The 16,949-nt window shown below is 36.7% G+C and overlaps 3 protein-coding genes and 1 long non-coding RNA gene across 8 annotated transcripts; 3 read left to right on the top strand and 1 right to left on the bottom strand.

Moving 5' to 3' along the window:
* The first annotated feature begins 55 nt into the window (after nt 1-55).
* LOC110857553 (nuclear receptor subfamily 1 group D member 2) lies at nt 56-5,523 on the top strand. 5 transcript variants are annotated; one of them, XM_035858142.1, is made up of 9 exons: nt 56-254; nt 316-447; nt 562-1,055; nt 1,121-1,292; nt 1,385-1,654; nt 2,208-3,550; nt 3,617-4,297; nt 4,609-4,878; nt 4,964-5,522. In XM_035858142.1, the coding sequence occupies exons 2-6, from the start codon at nt 367-369 to the stop codon at nt 2,724-2,726; spliced, it is 1,536 nt and encodes a 511-aa protein (XP_035714035.1). In that variant the 5' UTR covers nt 56-254; nt 316-366; the 3' UTR covers nt 2,727-3,550; nt 3,617-4,297; nt 4,609-4,878; nt 4,964-5,522. The 5 variants fall into 5 exon arrangements, with proteins under 5 accessions (XP_035714035.1, XP_021961834.2, XP_035714034.1 ...); XM_035858141.1 differs by having other exon boundaries at nt 70-254; nt 4,964-5,523; XM_022106142.2 differs by having other exon boundaries at nt 56-447; nt 3,685-4,297.
* Nucleotides 5,524-7,661: 2,138 nt separating this feature from the next.
* Nucleotides 7,662-10,523, top strand: LOC110857557 (thyroid hormone receptor alpha-A). Its single transcript, XM_022106146.2, has 5 exons — nt 7,662-7,992; nt 8,079-8,578; nt 8,653-8,836; nt 9,142-9,411; nt 9,787-10,523. Exons 1-5 carry the CDS (start codon nt 7,903-7,905, stop codon nt 10,219-10,221), a joined length of 1,479 nt encoding a protein of 492 aa, XP_021961838.1. The 5' UTR covers nt 7,662-7,902; the 3' UTR covers nt 10,222-10,523.
* Nucleotides 8,939-15,908, bottom strand: LOC118438235. Its single transcript, XR_004836665.1, has 2 exons — nt 15,774-15,908; nt 8,939-9,313 (listed from the first exon to the last, which is right to left on the bottom strand). It is a non-coding gene; the product is annotated as an uncharacterized LOC118438235 (long non-coding RNA).
* Nucleotides 13,474-16,852, top strand: LOC110857556 (oxysterols receptor LXR-alpha). Its single transcript, XM_022106144.2, has 5 exons — nt 13,474-14,323; nt 14,395-14,885; nt 15,082-15,265; nt 15,779-16,051; nt 16,157-16,852. Exons 1-5 carry the CDS (start codon nt 14,216-14,218, stop codon nt 16,640-16,642), a joined length of 1,542 nt encoding a protein of 513 aa, XP_021961836.1. The 5' UTR covers nt 13,474-14,215; the 3' UTR covers nt 16,643-16,852.
* The last annotated feature ends 97 nt before the right edge of the window (nt 16,853-16,949 follow it).

Here is a 16,949-nt window from a genome sequence, read left to right on the forward strand (position 1 = left end):
CATCTGCAAAAGGCAATGCATGTAATAATCATCTCGCTTTTTGCTTGGTTTGCGCAGTTCGTTATTGCAAAAGTATGTATACACATTACGAACGTGCATGTTATTCAACACGTCCTTACCATTCCACGATTTAACTCTCCAATTTAAAATAAACAACGAATAGGAAATTAAATCATAAAAAAGATCAAAATTTTATTACATCCTGTAAGGTTTACCCAACAGTTCGTGTTTATAAGGAGTAATTCAAAGCGGTGGTAATTCAAAGAATTTTATAATTGTGGTCTCTATGCTAAATACCATGACAATAATCTGAAGTGGACGATTGATCTTCATTTCAACCATCAATTTCACTTGGAGACAGTGAAAATGACGACAGTGGGACAGAGAACGACTTCCAAATCTGGAAAAGGACAAACATGTCGCAAAACTCTACGGCTAAGTGAACGGGTAAATCATGATTCCAGATTTGTATTTTTAATCCGTACTTGTATTAGAATTATGACCCAAGGTATTCTCCAAATATTCATCATATTACATTTATATTAAATATAACTCTTTCAGCCTTGCGATGTATGCGGGGAACGGGCTAGGTCTCACAATTACGGAGGCATTTCATGCAATTGTTGTAGATCCTTCTTTTTCAAATACGTTCTTAGAAATATGACAAGTTACGCTTCTACTAATAACATTAAAAATTGCAAATTTACCGGAAACTGTAAAATTGACAAACTATCAAGAAAGAAATGTCCAACATGCCGCTTTTTTAAATGTGTACAAATTGGAATGGACCCAAATTGGGTTATATCAGATTATGAAAGGACACAAAAACTTAAACAGAATAAAACAAGTCAAACTCACCCTGAAGACGTAATATCTCCCCAAAAGCCAAACCTAGACGATGATGATATCGCAAAAATTGCAGAAATTCCCAAATTGTACAAATCCGCTTGTGAACAAATTCCTTACAATTTTCTCCCCCGAGAAAAAAGTGAAATTTTGAGCCCAACCAAAATACGACTTTTACAACTTGGCATGATATCTACAGCAATTCGAAGGTTTTTTTTTAAATATTCGATCGCCTCCACTCTGATGACACTATGAATTCAAAATAAATATTTAGGTTTGTCTGCTTTGCGAGGATGCTTGCCGAATTTCAAAGACTTTCTTTACACGATCAAACCAATTTGTTGAGACGATCCGTCATGGAACTGATTATTCTGCGAGATGTGGTAACTTATGATTTCGAAACAGGCTTGAGCACCTCTGAAGCAGACCAATATCCTCAATTTAAAGTAAGTATGGTAGATAATTCTCCTTTGTGATTTGATATAATTTTAATTCCCTACTCATATTTCATTCATTTCACATTAACCTTGTGTCACAGATGGACGAATGCTTTAGCCAATGGTCCGACGACATGACTGACGCGTATGTCCAGCTCTGCAGAAGGATGCGAAACCTTGCTACCGATGAGGAAAGTATTATGCTAGTGATCTCCGTGGCCTTGTTCTCCGACTGCGGAGGAAATGAGAATTGTACCGAGTTTGACGATCTAGCTGGAATTAATGCAGCACAAGAGCACTACACGACATTACTGCAGAAATACTTAAAATATCTCCACGGTGATGAAAAAGGCAGACTAATTTTCCCTAGGGTAAACTACCCATACATAAGTATCTGTAGTACATAGCCTGAGTTATGTAATACCAGGACGCTTATTAAAGTTTTTCATAGGAGGTGGTGCAAGGATGAATTTTTTTATAGAAGAAATTTCAAACTTAAAAGTTGGGGAATTGCTTTGCCATGCATTTATTTGGTTGTCAACTAAATTTTACAAATTGTAATATTTTGCACCTCATCCGACTTATATAACCTCATTGGCTGACCCACATCCGTCAACCATTTGACCGAACTTATCAATCCTCGAACTTGATTCCTCATCTTCAGATATGAACACTAGGGTTAATTTGATAGGTGGTTGGCAACGGAATATGTAAATATATTATGTGTTATGCATGGCAAAATTCCATACAATTCCTCAACTTTAATTTGTTAAATTTTGTATTAGAAATTCCCACCTTTGCACCACCCCCTTAGGACAGACCACGAGCAACGAAAAAGTTTAAACGCCGTGGTGTAATATGCAATAAGCTAAATACACAGAACCTCATTTATCATATGCAAATTTTGCATGCTCTTTTATTCAGCTACTCTCCCAACTTGCTCATATTACTCAAACGGCTCAGCTGCACCAAGGCATACCGGTTAACATGACGGAAGACCAAGTCAATAAAATGCATGAACACCTCCTACAAATTCAGATAATTGCAAGTCCTTCGCCACTTCCGAGAAACGGGTTTATCCACGATAAAACCATACCACTCGACCAGCTTACCAAGGAAAAGGAATGCTGTAAGAAAAATCTGGCGTCTAAAAGTCTACTGGCATCCAAAGCGCAAAATCCGAAGAACCCAAATCTAGCCGAAAATTATAAATCTGATCATTTGATTAATTCCCCATCTCTAATTCACACATTTGCCAATCATCCAGGAGAATATGGAATTAAACCATACTTTTTCGAGTCAGGGCCGCATTGCGGCATAGAGCGGGCCTTCATGCGTCGAATGACGGAACTGGTGGCAAACCCGTGGGATTCTTTAGTCAGCAATGTCTCAAGATTATCAATGTCTCCAAACGAAGATGAACCGTGTGCCAATTATATTTAGCAGCTTTTCTGCGCCGTATGACTAAACTGGTGGTGAATACATTGGTCAATAACATCGAGACATTTCCTAAAATTGTTCTAAAACTGACGAAAAGTGAGATTAGCAATGAGTAATAAAAATTATCAAGTTCTTTAGTGGAGTTCAAGGATGACATTTTTCACGTAGTTTTATTTTGCTCAAGCTTCGTGGAGTGTTTGCCTTGATTTTGGTAGGAAATTATTTCATTCATGCATATTAATTAAATATTTATATATTTTTCGAATATAGTGTTCCATTGTGTAAAATGAGGGTATGTAAAATCCGTTGTCGTGCATGTACAAACTTTCCACTTTCTTGGAAAAAGGGTTCTGTATAATTTTAAGTTTAAACAATGTAAATGTTGAAGCGTATTTGTTGTAATGATCCTTCCTTATGCATGACGTACATACATATATGCATGTTCAACTAATCCTAAATATAGTTTTTTACTTCACGTTATAAAGATACCATATTCACCGATGGCTCAATTCAGCTGACATTACATAAGCGAAAAACTATGTACAAATGCATATGTAAATCGTATTAAACACTCAACAACTCGTGATGTACGTATGTAGCATAAAATGTCAGAAGTGTAAACTGGACGATTTTAATTGTGCAACTACATACATATATTTTAAACATTTGTACTTGATATTTTTCTAAAAAATAAATACAAATCGGAAAAGCGAAAAGCAAGTATGAAAAGAATAGCAAAAAGTAAATTACCCAAAAACAAAGAAGCATCAAATCTTGCGACTGAAAATAATCAAAAATCAGAAAGGCGATTTATTGGAAGGGACATGGTAACTTGGAATACTTTTCATTTTAAAACTCTAAATAGTTGATACTGGATCTCAAATTAATTTTAGTCATGCGAGGTTTGCGGGGATAAAGCAAGATCGCACAATTATGGAGGTATTTCCTGCAATTGTTGCAGGTCCTTCTTTTCGCATTTCGTTCTCAACAATGTTAGAAACTACCCATCCACAAGTAACGTCAAGAAATGCAAATTTCAAGAAAATTGCACAATCAATCAGGTAACAAGGAGAAAGTGCAGGACGTGCAGATTTTTTAAATGTGTGTCGATTGGAATGGATCCTTCATGGGTGCTATCAGATTATGAAAAACCACAGAAACTAAGGAAAGAAAAAAATTCAGAATCAAATCAATCCAAAGTTCAACAGCAAATCCTTCCTCAAGATAACACATTAAGCGAAGAAGAAGCTGAAAAAATCGCAAATATTGCAAAATATTACAAAACTGCGTGTCAACTTATCCCGTACAATTTTGTTTCTCGAGAAAAATCTGAAATCTTGAGCCCAACTAAACTACAAATTTTAAACATTGGTATTATATCCACCGTTATTCGAAGGTGTGTCTGCTTTGCGAGGATGATCCCGGAATTTCAGAGACTTTCTTTGCACGATCAAACCAATTTGTTGAGACGATCCGTAATGGAAATGGCAATTTTACGAGACTCTGTAATTTATGACTTTACAGCACATGCATACACCTGCAATTCCGATGTTGACCAATATCCCGAAGTCACTGTAAGTCGTATTTAGTTCAAGGAGACAATTCCCTCTGATATTTGTGACCGAGTAAACTGCATGTAAATAAATTATGAGCGAAGTTGAAATTACTAACAATTTTTTTACGAGTCAGAAATGTCCCTTTGATCTGTGAAAGTTTACAGCCAAATTAGATATAAATTGATTTTTCGTCTTTACATATGTTTGTAAAATGTGGCAAATTTCTATAAAATTACAGAGTTTGGGTAGTTTACTATGCTCTGAATATCTGCTTTAATTGTCGCATTATGTATTGGAATTAGAACGATACTGATCTGCTAAATTTTTAGGTGGAAGAATGTGACATGTTATGGCCAGGGGAGATATCCGATATGTACGTTCAACTTTGCACAAGAATCCAGACCCTTTGTCCAGACGAAGCCAGCATCATGCTATTGACGCCTTTGGTCCTTTTTTCGGATTCCGGTGGCAACGATAGCTGCACAGAGTTTGAGGACCGGTCAGCTATTAATTCCGCACAAGAATATTATTCAAGATTATTGGAAAAGTATTTAAAGAAAGTTTACGGTGATGAAAAAGGCAAGCAAATTTTTCCACGGGTGAGATACTACAAAAAAATCTCTAAAAATTTCAAAATTTTTATTAATTTACTTGATTTCATACTTAATTTTTAATTGATTTCAGCTCCTCTCCAAACTTCCCGATGTTACACAAGCATCTCAATTGCACCAAGGAATTCCTCTTAACATGACGGAGGACCAAGTTAATAAGATGCACCTGCATCTTCTCCGTCTTCAGAGGGGAACAAATACCCAAACTTGTCAATCCTCGAGTACTAATTATTTCGGGGATGATCCAGCCCCACGAGAATATTTGAATAGTGAGAAGGATTGCTGCAAAAAAGTTATTGCTGCGGCTAGACAATCGTCTGCGTCAAGTATTTTGAAACCCGAAAGTCATAAAACCGAAAATTCGTCCCCATTTCCCTCTTTAATCAATACTTTTGTCAGTCATCCAGGTGAGTGGGGAATTAAGCCGGAGTATTTCGAGGCAGGCCCGCATTGTGGTATAGAGCGGGCCTACATGCGCAGAATTCCGGAATTGCTGTCAAATCCGTGGGACTCGTTGGTTAATGATGTAGAGAAATTGGCAATTTCGAATAAACATAAAAAGAGGGGTGAAATATAAGTGCAATATCAGTATTATAAATATATTAATGATGAAATAAAATAATTTACTTGAATTATTATGGAATGAAAATTTCTTCAAAATTGTGAAATAAAGTACACACTAATACTGGGGAAGCATAACCTCCATCATCCCGCGCTCGTATCCTTCCCATACTATTAGCATGGTAGGGATACGAACGCGGGAGCCAAATTTTGATGGAAGTTATGCTTCCCCTACTATAATGTGTGCTTGAATCAAGTATGTACATAGTTCATCACACCGTATGAAATGTGCAATGTACATGGCTAGTATAAAGTTATATCATAATCGTAGTATAAGTTTCTCCTCCGTATGATGACATTTAAATATACTGCATGACCACCACTTTTCAGCATTCATATACATAGTCTCAACTTAAAAAGTGATAGTAGAGTAGGCGACCATATCGCTTATGTTTTAAGGAATTTCAAATTTATTTATATTCCATTGAAAAGCCAGTTAAATTTCAAGTAGAAAACGTGTATTAAACTTGAAAATATATTCCTCTTGTGGCACTGAGAAATTGGTCACGAGAGGAGAAAGCTCTATCAAAAATACGCACGAAATTAATCGACAAAGTGTATCATTCCCGGGTCAGAAATTTTTTTGTGACCCTGACACTTATATGGGGTTCAGAACAGACCCTTTCCGCAACTTTAATCAATATTTGATGGTGAAGTTGACTGCGGTTCGAAAATGCCAAGGTCAAACCTAAAGTGCGAATGAAGTCAGAAAAATGGATTTTAATCCAGTTTTTCACGAATTTCGCTGTATTTGTTAGTGTGGAGCCCTTCACAAAGGTTGGTGGCTTTTCACCCCATATGGACTAGTTGAGGGGGTGTTCCTTCTTCACTGTGACGTTAATCAAATATTTTTTAAAACTATCTCGTCTCCATAATCCAGAAAATTGGGCGGTTTTTGCCCAATTCCGCCGATTCCCGCCAAAACCATGAATCTAGGCCGATAAGATAACCTTCGATCTCCATTTCGCAATCAACTAACCCTAAGAATATTTAACATAGATTCTGCTTCTTTTTTTGTGGAAATATGTCTCCGCCTTAAAGAAGTTCTCATCTGCAGACGGGTTATTTTTTGTTTGCTTTTTACCGTACCGCTGGGAGAGGGTGTTAGATTTTTTGACCTTAGCTTATGTCTGGGCAAACTGTGGCATGTGACGCTTTCTACTCGAAAAGGCCTCCATCTTGGGGTCATTTTTCAGTGCTCATCTGATTTATAAAGTTGAAAGGTCATTTGTGTGGCAAAGTCTCCGGCGTCGGACAGAAATTTTGTGTCATTCTGGTGTTTAAAGCGTCGGACCTCACTGTAGTCCTCCTTGACCTTGGACAACCGGAACTTTTATGTCATAGATAGCCACTGTCCCTAGCGTTAGTTCAATAGTTTGGGTAACCAGATCATAACTGTACTCGGACTGCTGCACTACATCAAACATTGTGCATTTTTTTTCTCGTGCAAAAAGTGAAAAATTATTGCCGCGCGCGCGTAGATAAGCTCCTCCTACTTTTGACCTAGTCACGTCAAGTAAAAACGGTCAACACCAATGATAGGCACTGAATGTGTGCACAAACCACAACTGACCTTTTAATTTAATGTTGACCGGTTCAAAAACTACGCTCTACTATCACTTCTTATGGTAAGACTATGTATTATCGCAATCAAATATATTCATATTGTCACCAGACCACGCACTAGTTGTACACTTTTCACGTACCTCATTTGTCTAAAGTTTTTGGATTCAAAGTAAAAAACGACACCAAAATTTTATAACGACGGTTTGATCCTTTAAAGTAAGTACATATGTACACATGCGTACATGCGTATATAAGTAAGTACATATGTGCATTGGCTAAATTTTGAAGTCATATCGCATACGAATGTGTGATTTTCAAGGATTCGTATAAGTTAAGAAGCATCGTATTTCTAACATAAGTATTTTGTAGTGAATGTTGTATAGGGAATTTTGATCTGACGAAAGAAATTCATATTATGTATCCGTACAAGAGCACTGTTTGTCGTAGCACAATGCTGAATGATATGCAACGCACATAATATTAAATTCACATCTTCGTGAGCATTTTTCGGCTGAATAAAGATAACAATTTACTAGTAATGATTATTGATGTGTAGTTGTTGCATGCATAGATAGATAGATAGATGTACTCATCATCAAAAATCAAGGTCGGTCTTCTCAGCTGCAAATGTGTGCAATTCGTACATACATATTTATCGGCATAATATTTACATTTGCCTAATACGTAAGTTGAGTATGATGTAACAGTAACCATGACAACAACATAAACTGGTTCATTCAAATTAACCGAGGTGGTGAATAAAAATACAGTTCTCAATTTTATACTTACTTACGCATACGCATATCAATACTTAATTACTTAAAGATGGGAAAAATTACACCCAAATCGAAACGGTCTGATAAAAAACCTCGTCTGTCAGAGAAATTAGAGATGCGATCATTTCCAAAGGACTCGGTATATTATTTATTTCCGAATTTATACATATATTTAAAAAATATATCAATCTAATTTTATACTAAACACAAATTTCAATTTTTTAGCCTTGTGATGTCTGCGGAGCAAAAGCTCGGTCTTATAATTATGGAGGTATTTCCTGCAATTGTTGCAGGTCATTTTTTCACTATTTCGTTCTTCAGTTCGTCAAAGATAATCCGTCGCCTAAAGATCTTCGACGCAATTGCAAATTTGGAGGAAAATGTGTAATTAACCAAATAACAAGGAAAAAGTGTAAAACATGCCGATTTTTTAAATGCATAGAAATTGGTATGTGTCCCAATTGGGTCATATCCGATTTTAAAAGGGCACAAGAACTTAAGCAGCAAAAAAAGGAGATCAAGTTTCCCCTCCAGACCGATAATTATTATCCGGATAAAATATTAAGCGAAGAAGAAACTGAAAAAATTGCCCATATTTCAAAATATTATAAAAAAGCTTGTGAACTAATTCCTTACAACTTTCTCTCTCGGGACACTGGTGAACCTTTAAGCGTTACAAAAATAAAAGTGATAAACATTGGAGTAATGTCGACAGCTATACGAAGGTAAATATTTCAGTGCCTTTTTTAAAATAATGCATACTTAACGATAGGGTTTTCTAATAAAGGATTTTTTCCAGGTTTGTCTGCTTTGCGAAGATGTTACCCGAATTTGAGAAGCTTTCTCTACACGATCAAACCAGTCTATTGCGCAGATCTATTTTGGAAATGATTTTGCTGAGGAACGTGATTACCTTCGATTTCGAGAATAGTGTGTGCCATTCTGCTGAAAAGAACTTCCCCGAAAAATATCCAGAAATTTATGTAAGCAGCCGTAAAACATTTACAAATACGGGTTGGTTGATTTAGTGGATTGATAAAAATTTGATCAGTTATGCAATTAATAAGACATCAATTGTGGGCAGATGCATATTAATAATTTTTACACCATTTTTAATTCGCAAGATAAATGTGAAATATATACATTTCATGTTATAACATGATGAATATCCTCAAAATTTTTAATTTGGTTCAAAATTTATACACATTTTGGTTTTCCACTAAGAAGTTACATATGTAATTTCAGAAATCTGTGTACACTTTTTGAATATGTGTATTTTTCTGTGCAGGGTGGCGAATGTGCCTGTAATTGTGCCGACGGGGTGAAAGAGATGCAAATGCAACTTCACAAAAGAATTCGGACCAATGCTCCGGATGAAGCCAGTATCATGTTGATGGTTGCTGTTGTTCTGTTCTCCGACTGTGGTGCAACCGACAGTTGCTTAAAGTTTCATGACAGACCTGAAATAAATTCAGCACAAGAACTTTATTCGAGTTTACTGGAGAAGCATTTAAAGTTCATTCATGGAGAAGAAAAGGGAAAGTTGTTTTTTCCCAGAGTGAGTTATTTTATATTTTTGGTGAAGCTCTAAGGCTGATAAATAAACGATCTCACGGAAGTGGAGATAGCTTTAGGGGGATTAGGCCCTTGTGTTCACTGATAAAAGTGGGTATATCATGTGGCAAGAGGGGTCTGAGAAATGTCAATTTTTCCGTGAAATCATTTATTTCTAACAGAAGACACCAACTACATATGAGTCGACAATCGTATGACGCTACCACCAAAAATTTGCAAGTCGTTAGAATCTCACCCACAGAATTTCACAATTATCTATTTGATTTATACATGTGTCATCCGATTATTGACTCATTCTCAGTTCATCCTGCTCCTACTTAAATAAATAACTACTACACATTTGATTTTATTTATCCAGCTCCTCTCCTTGCTACCGGATATTACGCAAATGGCGCAATTACATCACGGGCTCCCACTCAACATGACTGACGAACAAGTGGATAAAATGCATGAGCATATTTTACTCCTTCAGAAAAAGACGAGTAAAGCACCCCCTCCAGACGACACTTATTTTCGGGAGAAAATGAAGCCACCAACCCCGAAATGCAGTAACATTGGACATTGTAAGGGGCCGCCAATCACGACCAAAGTAACGCCAACTAAACCTTCCTTCCCCGCTCTGATTCACACATTTGCACAAAATCCAGGATTTGGGGAGTGGGGAATTAAGCCGGATTTTTTTGGACGAGGTCCTCATTTGGGCGTAGAGCGGGCCTACATGCGCAGAATTCCGGAACTGTTGGAGAATCCTTTGGATTCCTTGGTCAATGATGTTTCCAAATTAACAATTTAAAGCGAAAATAATACAATTAACATACTTCAGTATTCACAACGTGATTGTTAATTAGATATGTATGAAATTATGTATCGTTTACTTTTCTCTGAACAATTCTCATGCCTTTTTCTTAGTGAGGCAAATACCTACAACGAAACATACAACGAAAAAAATTACTAACAAATAACAAATTACTAACAAATATCCCGACCCTCTATATGCAAACGTATATTTCAGTTTTTTAATTTTTGCCAAGGCGGCGATTTTAGACCTCCAACCTGTCCTGGGCGAAAAATTCCTGTGGGCGCCAAAAAATCGTACACGGTCCGACCAAAGCTCATTATTCTTCAAAACGCATGCCGCATCCAGTAAAAAATATTGCAAAGTTCAAAAAAAATTATCCACGAAGTTTTTTTTCGACGCCTCAATTTAAAAAAAAAAATAATCCTGACCTTTGACCTATCTGCGACATTAAAAATCGGCGACGAGGAAATTGTCGGCAGATAGTTTTGACATTTTTGTACGGAGTTTCAAAGTTGAAATATTACGGCATCATGTCGAGATAAAAAATATGTCATCGTAGCTATACTTTTGTTACCGACTGTAAATATATCAAAATCCGTTCAGAATTGATTTAGTTATTCCAATTCAAAGACCATAAAATTCATAGACGTGCTACGAATCAATGTCATTGACAACGACATAGGACTAATAAATTTAAGACAAAATAAATATTCACAACTGTAAAAAGAACAACTAATATTTGATTCTGTACAAAATACTCTCTCTTGTAACGCTCTTGGTAAAATGCATAAAGGGGTTGTTGTGAGTGTTCCACGTCCAGATCAGGTCATTTGGTATTTAGTAATCTAGACCAGACATCTTAAGACCAAAATAACGCGAATCGGTTAACAAATAACGAAATAATTCAATTTTGAAAACGAATCATTTAATAAAATTATTCCGGATGCAAGTATTGAAAGAGGGTGGTGCAATGTAATCATCCCATGACATGACATTCCAAATTCCAATTAAAACTTATAAATAAACAAGGTCCCAAAAAAGGGGAAATCTTAGTGAGGTAGTGCAATCCTAATTAATAAATAAAATTAGATTGCAGAATTTTTGCATCACCGCTCTCGGTACCATTTTTACTGGATACAGTATAAATTTTTCTTTGCATACGCATGAATTCTTAATTTTATTGAATAAATTGAGAAAGAAGGCATTTTTGCTATGTAGTGAACGAGCAGTGGGTTAAATTAACTGAGATAAGGCATGTCCCAGGTTTCGTTAGACAGTTGGTTCATATAGTGTACTGCGCAATTAGTGGAGATTGTGGCTTAGCTATCTTGGTTTTTTGAAATGCAATTTCAAGGGCTTTCAGCAGGGGTAAAGCATTTTTTTATTAAAACGACGAAATTCAATAGAAATCGGGGTCAAAGTGAGAAATTTGCAAATCGAGTTTTTCACAACTACAAAATTGACACTTGACGTGACTCGAACATGACGTGACAGTACTTCAACGCGGAAAGCTGTCACAAAACGGCAGCCTACCTTTATATTTTGAAGTATGAGGATGCCAAAAAGTTCAATTTTTAAAAATTTCCAGGCCACCTCTGTTTATAGCCACCCATCAAAACTCGAATAACATAGAAACAATTTTAAGCATTAACTGTTGCACGTAAATTCGTGGCGCTGCTCGGGTACTGCTAATTTCAAAATGTTTGTTCTGCAACATTAAAGTACGTAAACTGAGCATTCCGACGAAAATTAAACAAAGTCTCCCAAAGCGCGTTAACAACCAAAAAAGCAGAGTGCAAAAATATTATAAAAAAGAGTGTCGATAAATGTCATTAAAAATTATCGATATTTATGAAGGGAATTACGGCAAAGTTGATCTCTCAGAGACAACAGGATTGAATTTTTTTCACTCCGCCAACCCCTCGATGTGGAATATCAACGTGACTATGAAGTGAAAACCAAATTCCTTGTGGAATTCCAAGTTTGGCTGGGGCCGGAAAGTTTTATAATGTTCCATATTGTGGTAGCTAGGTAGGATTGCTAGCTAGTAAAGATATTTAGGATGGCTAGGTAGGATTGCTAGCTAGGATTGCTACCTAGGATGGCTAGCTAGGATTGCTAGCTAGGATTGCTACCTAGGATGGCTAGCTAGGATGGCTAGCTAGGATTGCTACCTAGGATTGCTACCTAGGATGGCTAGCTAGGATGGCTAGCTAGGATTGCTACCTAGGATTGCTACCTAGGATGGCTAGCTAGGATGGCTAGCTAGGATTGCTACCTAGGATGGCTAGCTAGGATGGCTAGCTAGGATGGCTAGCTAGGATTGCTAGCTAGGATGGCTAGCTAGGATGGCTAGCTAGGATTGCTACCTAGGATGGCTAGCTAGGATTGCTACCTAGAATGGCTAGCTAAGATTCTAGGATTGGTAGCTAGGATGGCTCCCTAGCACTGTGCGAAGCTAACAAAATGATCGACATTCAACATTCGTTAAAAGCTAGAAATCTTACATTACCCCCCAAAAAATTTATGAGTTTAAGTATTTATACATACAGGTACATATGAATTTGCATATATGCTTAATATGCATTAAACATGAGCAAATTTGAAGCAGTTAATCATTGGTCAAAATAGTGGTCATTTTTGAAACCTCTGTCCCAAATACTGTCTAAGCCAGTAAACAAAAATGCGAAAAAAGCAATTGCCGCGACTAGTATTGGAACCCACGACCCCGAAATGGGATAAAACGAATTTAAGCATGCTCAAAATGTGTTATTCGTACATTTCAGAGCCACCACCGCGAGCTGAGCTATCTATCCATATATAACTGATCGTGTGGGATTGCACTACCTCACTAAGATTTCCCCTTTTTTGGGACCTTGTTTATTAACAAAATGTTTTAATAGCTTGGGCGAAAATAGAAACGAAAATGGGCGAAAATTACATATATCCAATACTTTATCCCGAAAGTATTCTGACCATGATCTCCCCATACGTTCTGAATGTTCTTTCAATTTTTCAAAATTTACATTGCAAAACTACTCAGCAAGTGGAGAGTATAGTTCATACTTTTTGCCTTGTTCATATTTATATTACACAACTGAGACGATATTTGCACACGGCCCAAGCCTTCCAGTTATCCAGATGAACCAAGATTTGATACTTTCGGTGTGTTGTTAATATGGTCAGCATGCAACCTCGACCATCACGTGCTCGTATCCTTCCCACACTGTTAGTATGGTAGGGATACGAACGCGGGAATCAAATTTTGCCCGAGGTTGGATGCTGAGAACTATATTCGTACCAGTTTCCACTTTATTCTGTCGTACAGATATGCATACTGCATTTTGTGATTCCTACACAAATCCGTGAAATGCATTTGCTGCTTTTATCCTTCCTTCCCATGCATGCACCCGAAGTATGGTAAACCTAAATCAGGCTTAATTAAATTCTCCGTCTCATCACCCCCACTGAGGAGACTTTGCTCAAGCTCTCTCTTTCTTATCGTATGGATACAGCTTTATTTTTTATCTCAACGTACATACTTTCCCACGCCATTCAACCTACGCAAATCATGACATCTCTCACCGTGTAAAAAAAATAAAAAAAGAGCAATCTCTCCAGTATTTTACAAATAAATGCAACGCTTTTACTTAAAGTGCAGCTTTTTGTTTTAAAACTTGCGTCAAATGAAGCTGGAATACATAAGTTCTATTCTTCTCTTTTATGCGAACCAGACCATTTTTTGCGCAAGTTGAGATATCCATTTACTCACTGTTACACTCTCATCTCATTGATGATCCAAGGTCTCATCCTCAGCTGTACAAATGAAGTGTGCGCAATGGTAACCATGACAACGTACAGATACATTGTACATGTGTCATATTTCAATACATTACACGCATGTAAACTTAGTTGACATCTCCAGCAGCAAAAATTATTTTAGTTCTGCAAACTAAATCACACACAGTCTTCGTCAAATGCATACACAATGGCAAAAGTTAAGCAAAGAATAAAAGTAAAATCTTGCAATAAATCACAAAAGAGAAAACCTCGGAAATCTATACAATTGGATAAACGAATTATTCGAAAAGACTTGGTATGCCGTTTTTTTACAAAATTACAAAATTTAATCTCATGACAAAAATTTTCATTTTGAATTTATTTCAGCCCTGCGATGTTTGTGGGGACAAAGCAAAAGCTCAAAATTACGGAGGCATATCTTGCAACTGCTGCAGGTCATTTTTTCACTACTACACTCTCCACAAAGTGAAGGATCCCATGAGCTTTCAACATCTCAGGAGTAATTGTAAATTTGAACAAAATTGTGAAATTGATAAAGTTACCAGAAGAAAGTGTAAAACGTGCAGATTTTTTAAATGCGTGCAAATTGGGATGTCACCCGCATGGGCGATCTCCGAGCATGAAAAGACTAAACAAGTCAAGCAACAAAAAACAAAAGGTTCAAACATTACAACCAATGTCATAGTTGACCAAATGAGTGATGTGGATGTCGAAAGAGTCGAAAATCTTTCCAAAATTTATAAAAATGCGTGCGAATTAATTCCATATAGTTTCCTCACCAGAGCAAATAATGAAATCTTGAGCAAGACCAAAGTGATAACTATGAGTATTGGGATCATGTCGACATCTATTAGAAGGTGATTAATAAAAATACAAGTCTAATAACCAGCGGAATTAGTAACGGTGTAAGCTGTGTAGATTTTTCTTAAAGAAAATCAAAGTTACCAAAGTCTAAATATATGTACACGTTTGAGGTTTACACGGTTACATATATACATGACGTAAATATTTGTTGGAATCGTCATAGAATAATTTGCAATTAATTATACACAGGTTCGTATATTTTGCGAGGATGCTTCCCGAATTTGAAAAACTCTCTTTACACGACCAAACTAATTTAATAAGACGGTCGATCGTGGAAATGATCCTGCTGCGACAAGTAATACCTTATAACTTCGAAAAAGGTCTCAACAATTCCGATACGGATGACTTTCCGGATAAATACCCACAAATAAATGTAGGTAATTGGTTCGACACGTGCATGTGCAATAGTGAATTAGCAATTTCATAATAATACCAATAAATGAAAAATTTGTAAGCCTGCATGCCTATAAGATTGAGAGTTGCTTGTGTATGTTAATTCAACTTGTGTAACTCTGTGATTACTATGTATATGTACGTTATGTATTTGACGGAAACGTGTGTAAACGTCTCAAATTGAATATAGCGAGTAATAGCGAGACAAAAAAAAAATAAATGACAATTTACAAATACAATCCATGATTTTTGGTGTGAACAGATCCAATGCTAGATCCTGGTGTGAATACCCCCATTTTAAAATTATTTATAATTGAACGTTATCTAACATTTCGAAAGTCTTAATTCTGACTAATAATGGATTTAGTAAACAAAATTTATTTGCATTAGTTAAGAGTTACTCGTTAGATAGACACTATGCACAGAATGTGCTCATCTTTATGAATGTTGGTAAGTAAAAGAAATTTAACTGTCAAAATTATTTTTACCTTAGCCCGAAGAAAGTTTTGGCTTCACTCCAAACCCTGTGCTCGAAACGAAAGTACAAGTTTACCGTAGAATTAAAACCCTCGCCCCCGACGAAGCCAGTATTATGCTGCTCATCCCCATCGCCTTGTTCTCAGACGCCGGGGGCGGAATCGAGGTCTGCAAAGAATTAGAGAATCGACCGGCTGTTAATGCAGCTCAAGATTTTTACGCCGGATTACTAGAAAAGCATTTAAAGTCCAAGTTAGGAGAGGAAAGGGGAAGGATAGTTTTTCCACGGGTGAGTCAAGCTGAGAAACAAAAAGAAACTTTATTTAGTTTTTGATTTTTCAGAAATTTTGCGAGATATTTCAAAATAATGACTTGGTTTGTTATTTATCTTTAGCTCTTATCACAACTTCCCGATATTACCGAATTGAGCCAATTGCATCAAGGCCTCCCTCTCAAATTGACGGATCAGCAAGTCGACAAAATGCATGAACACGTATTGGAGCTCCAAAAGAAGACAAGTACGAAACCACCCATTTACAATTCAATCTTCCAAAGTAAACTGACCCCACGAGAACCAAGTACAAAAGTGAAGGAATGTTGCAAGAAGCACATGACGCCAGTAAAACCGCAAACAATAACGGAATCTGAGAATTTGGAACCAGGGAAACCAGTGTCATTGATTCACACGTTGGTGACCAATCCGGGGGAGCAGGGGATAAAATTTGACTCTTTCGTTCAGGGTGCACACATCGGCGTCGGTAAAGCTTTTATGCACAGAATTCCAGAGTTGCTTGAAAATCCGTTGGATTCGTTGGTTCGCGATGTAGAAAAGTTAAGTATTTCTCCCAGCATGGAAAACTCGTCGAGAAGGGAAACATAATTTATAAGGTAGATATGCAAATTTATAAGTGATGCAAAATGGCTATTGCAAACTGTGACCTGATTAATAAATGTAACATGAAAAAGTATACGATATTAAGTTATAAAATTAAAAACCTGATAAACTATTTATATGAATTGTCTGGTCTGTAAGAGTAAGTAGTTCTACGCCCGGGCCCGACCTTAAGCAATAAACCAATCTTTCTTCGTACAGCATGACTAAAGTTTCTCCTTGTGAAATCACTAGTTAATACATGTTTTTTGCACATAAGTAATTTACTTAAGTCTCACCCAAGCTTTAAATTTGT

This window comes from Folsomia candida, unplaced genomic scaffold (assembly GCF_002217175.1).
Source record: "Folsomia candida strain VU population unplaced genomic scaffold, ASM221717v1 Fcan01_Sc019, whole genome shotgun sequence".
Lineage (NCBI taxonomy): Eukaryota > Metazoa > Arthropoda > Collembola > Entomobryomorpha > Isotomidae > Folsomia > Folsomia candida.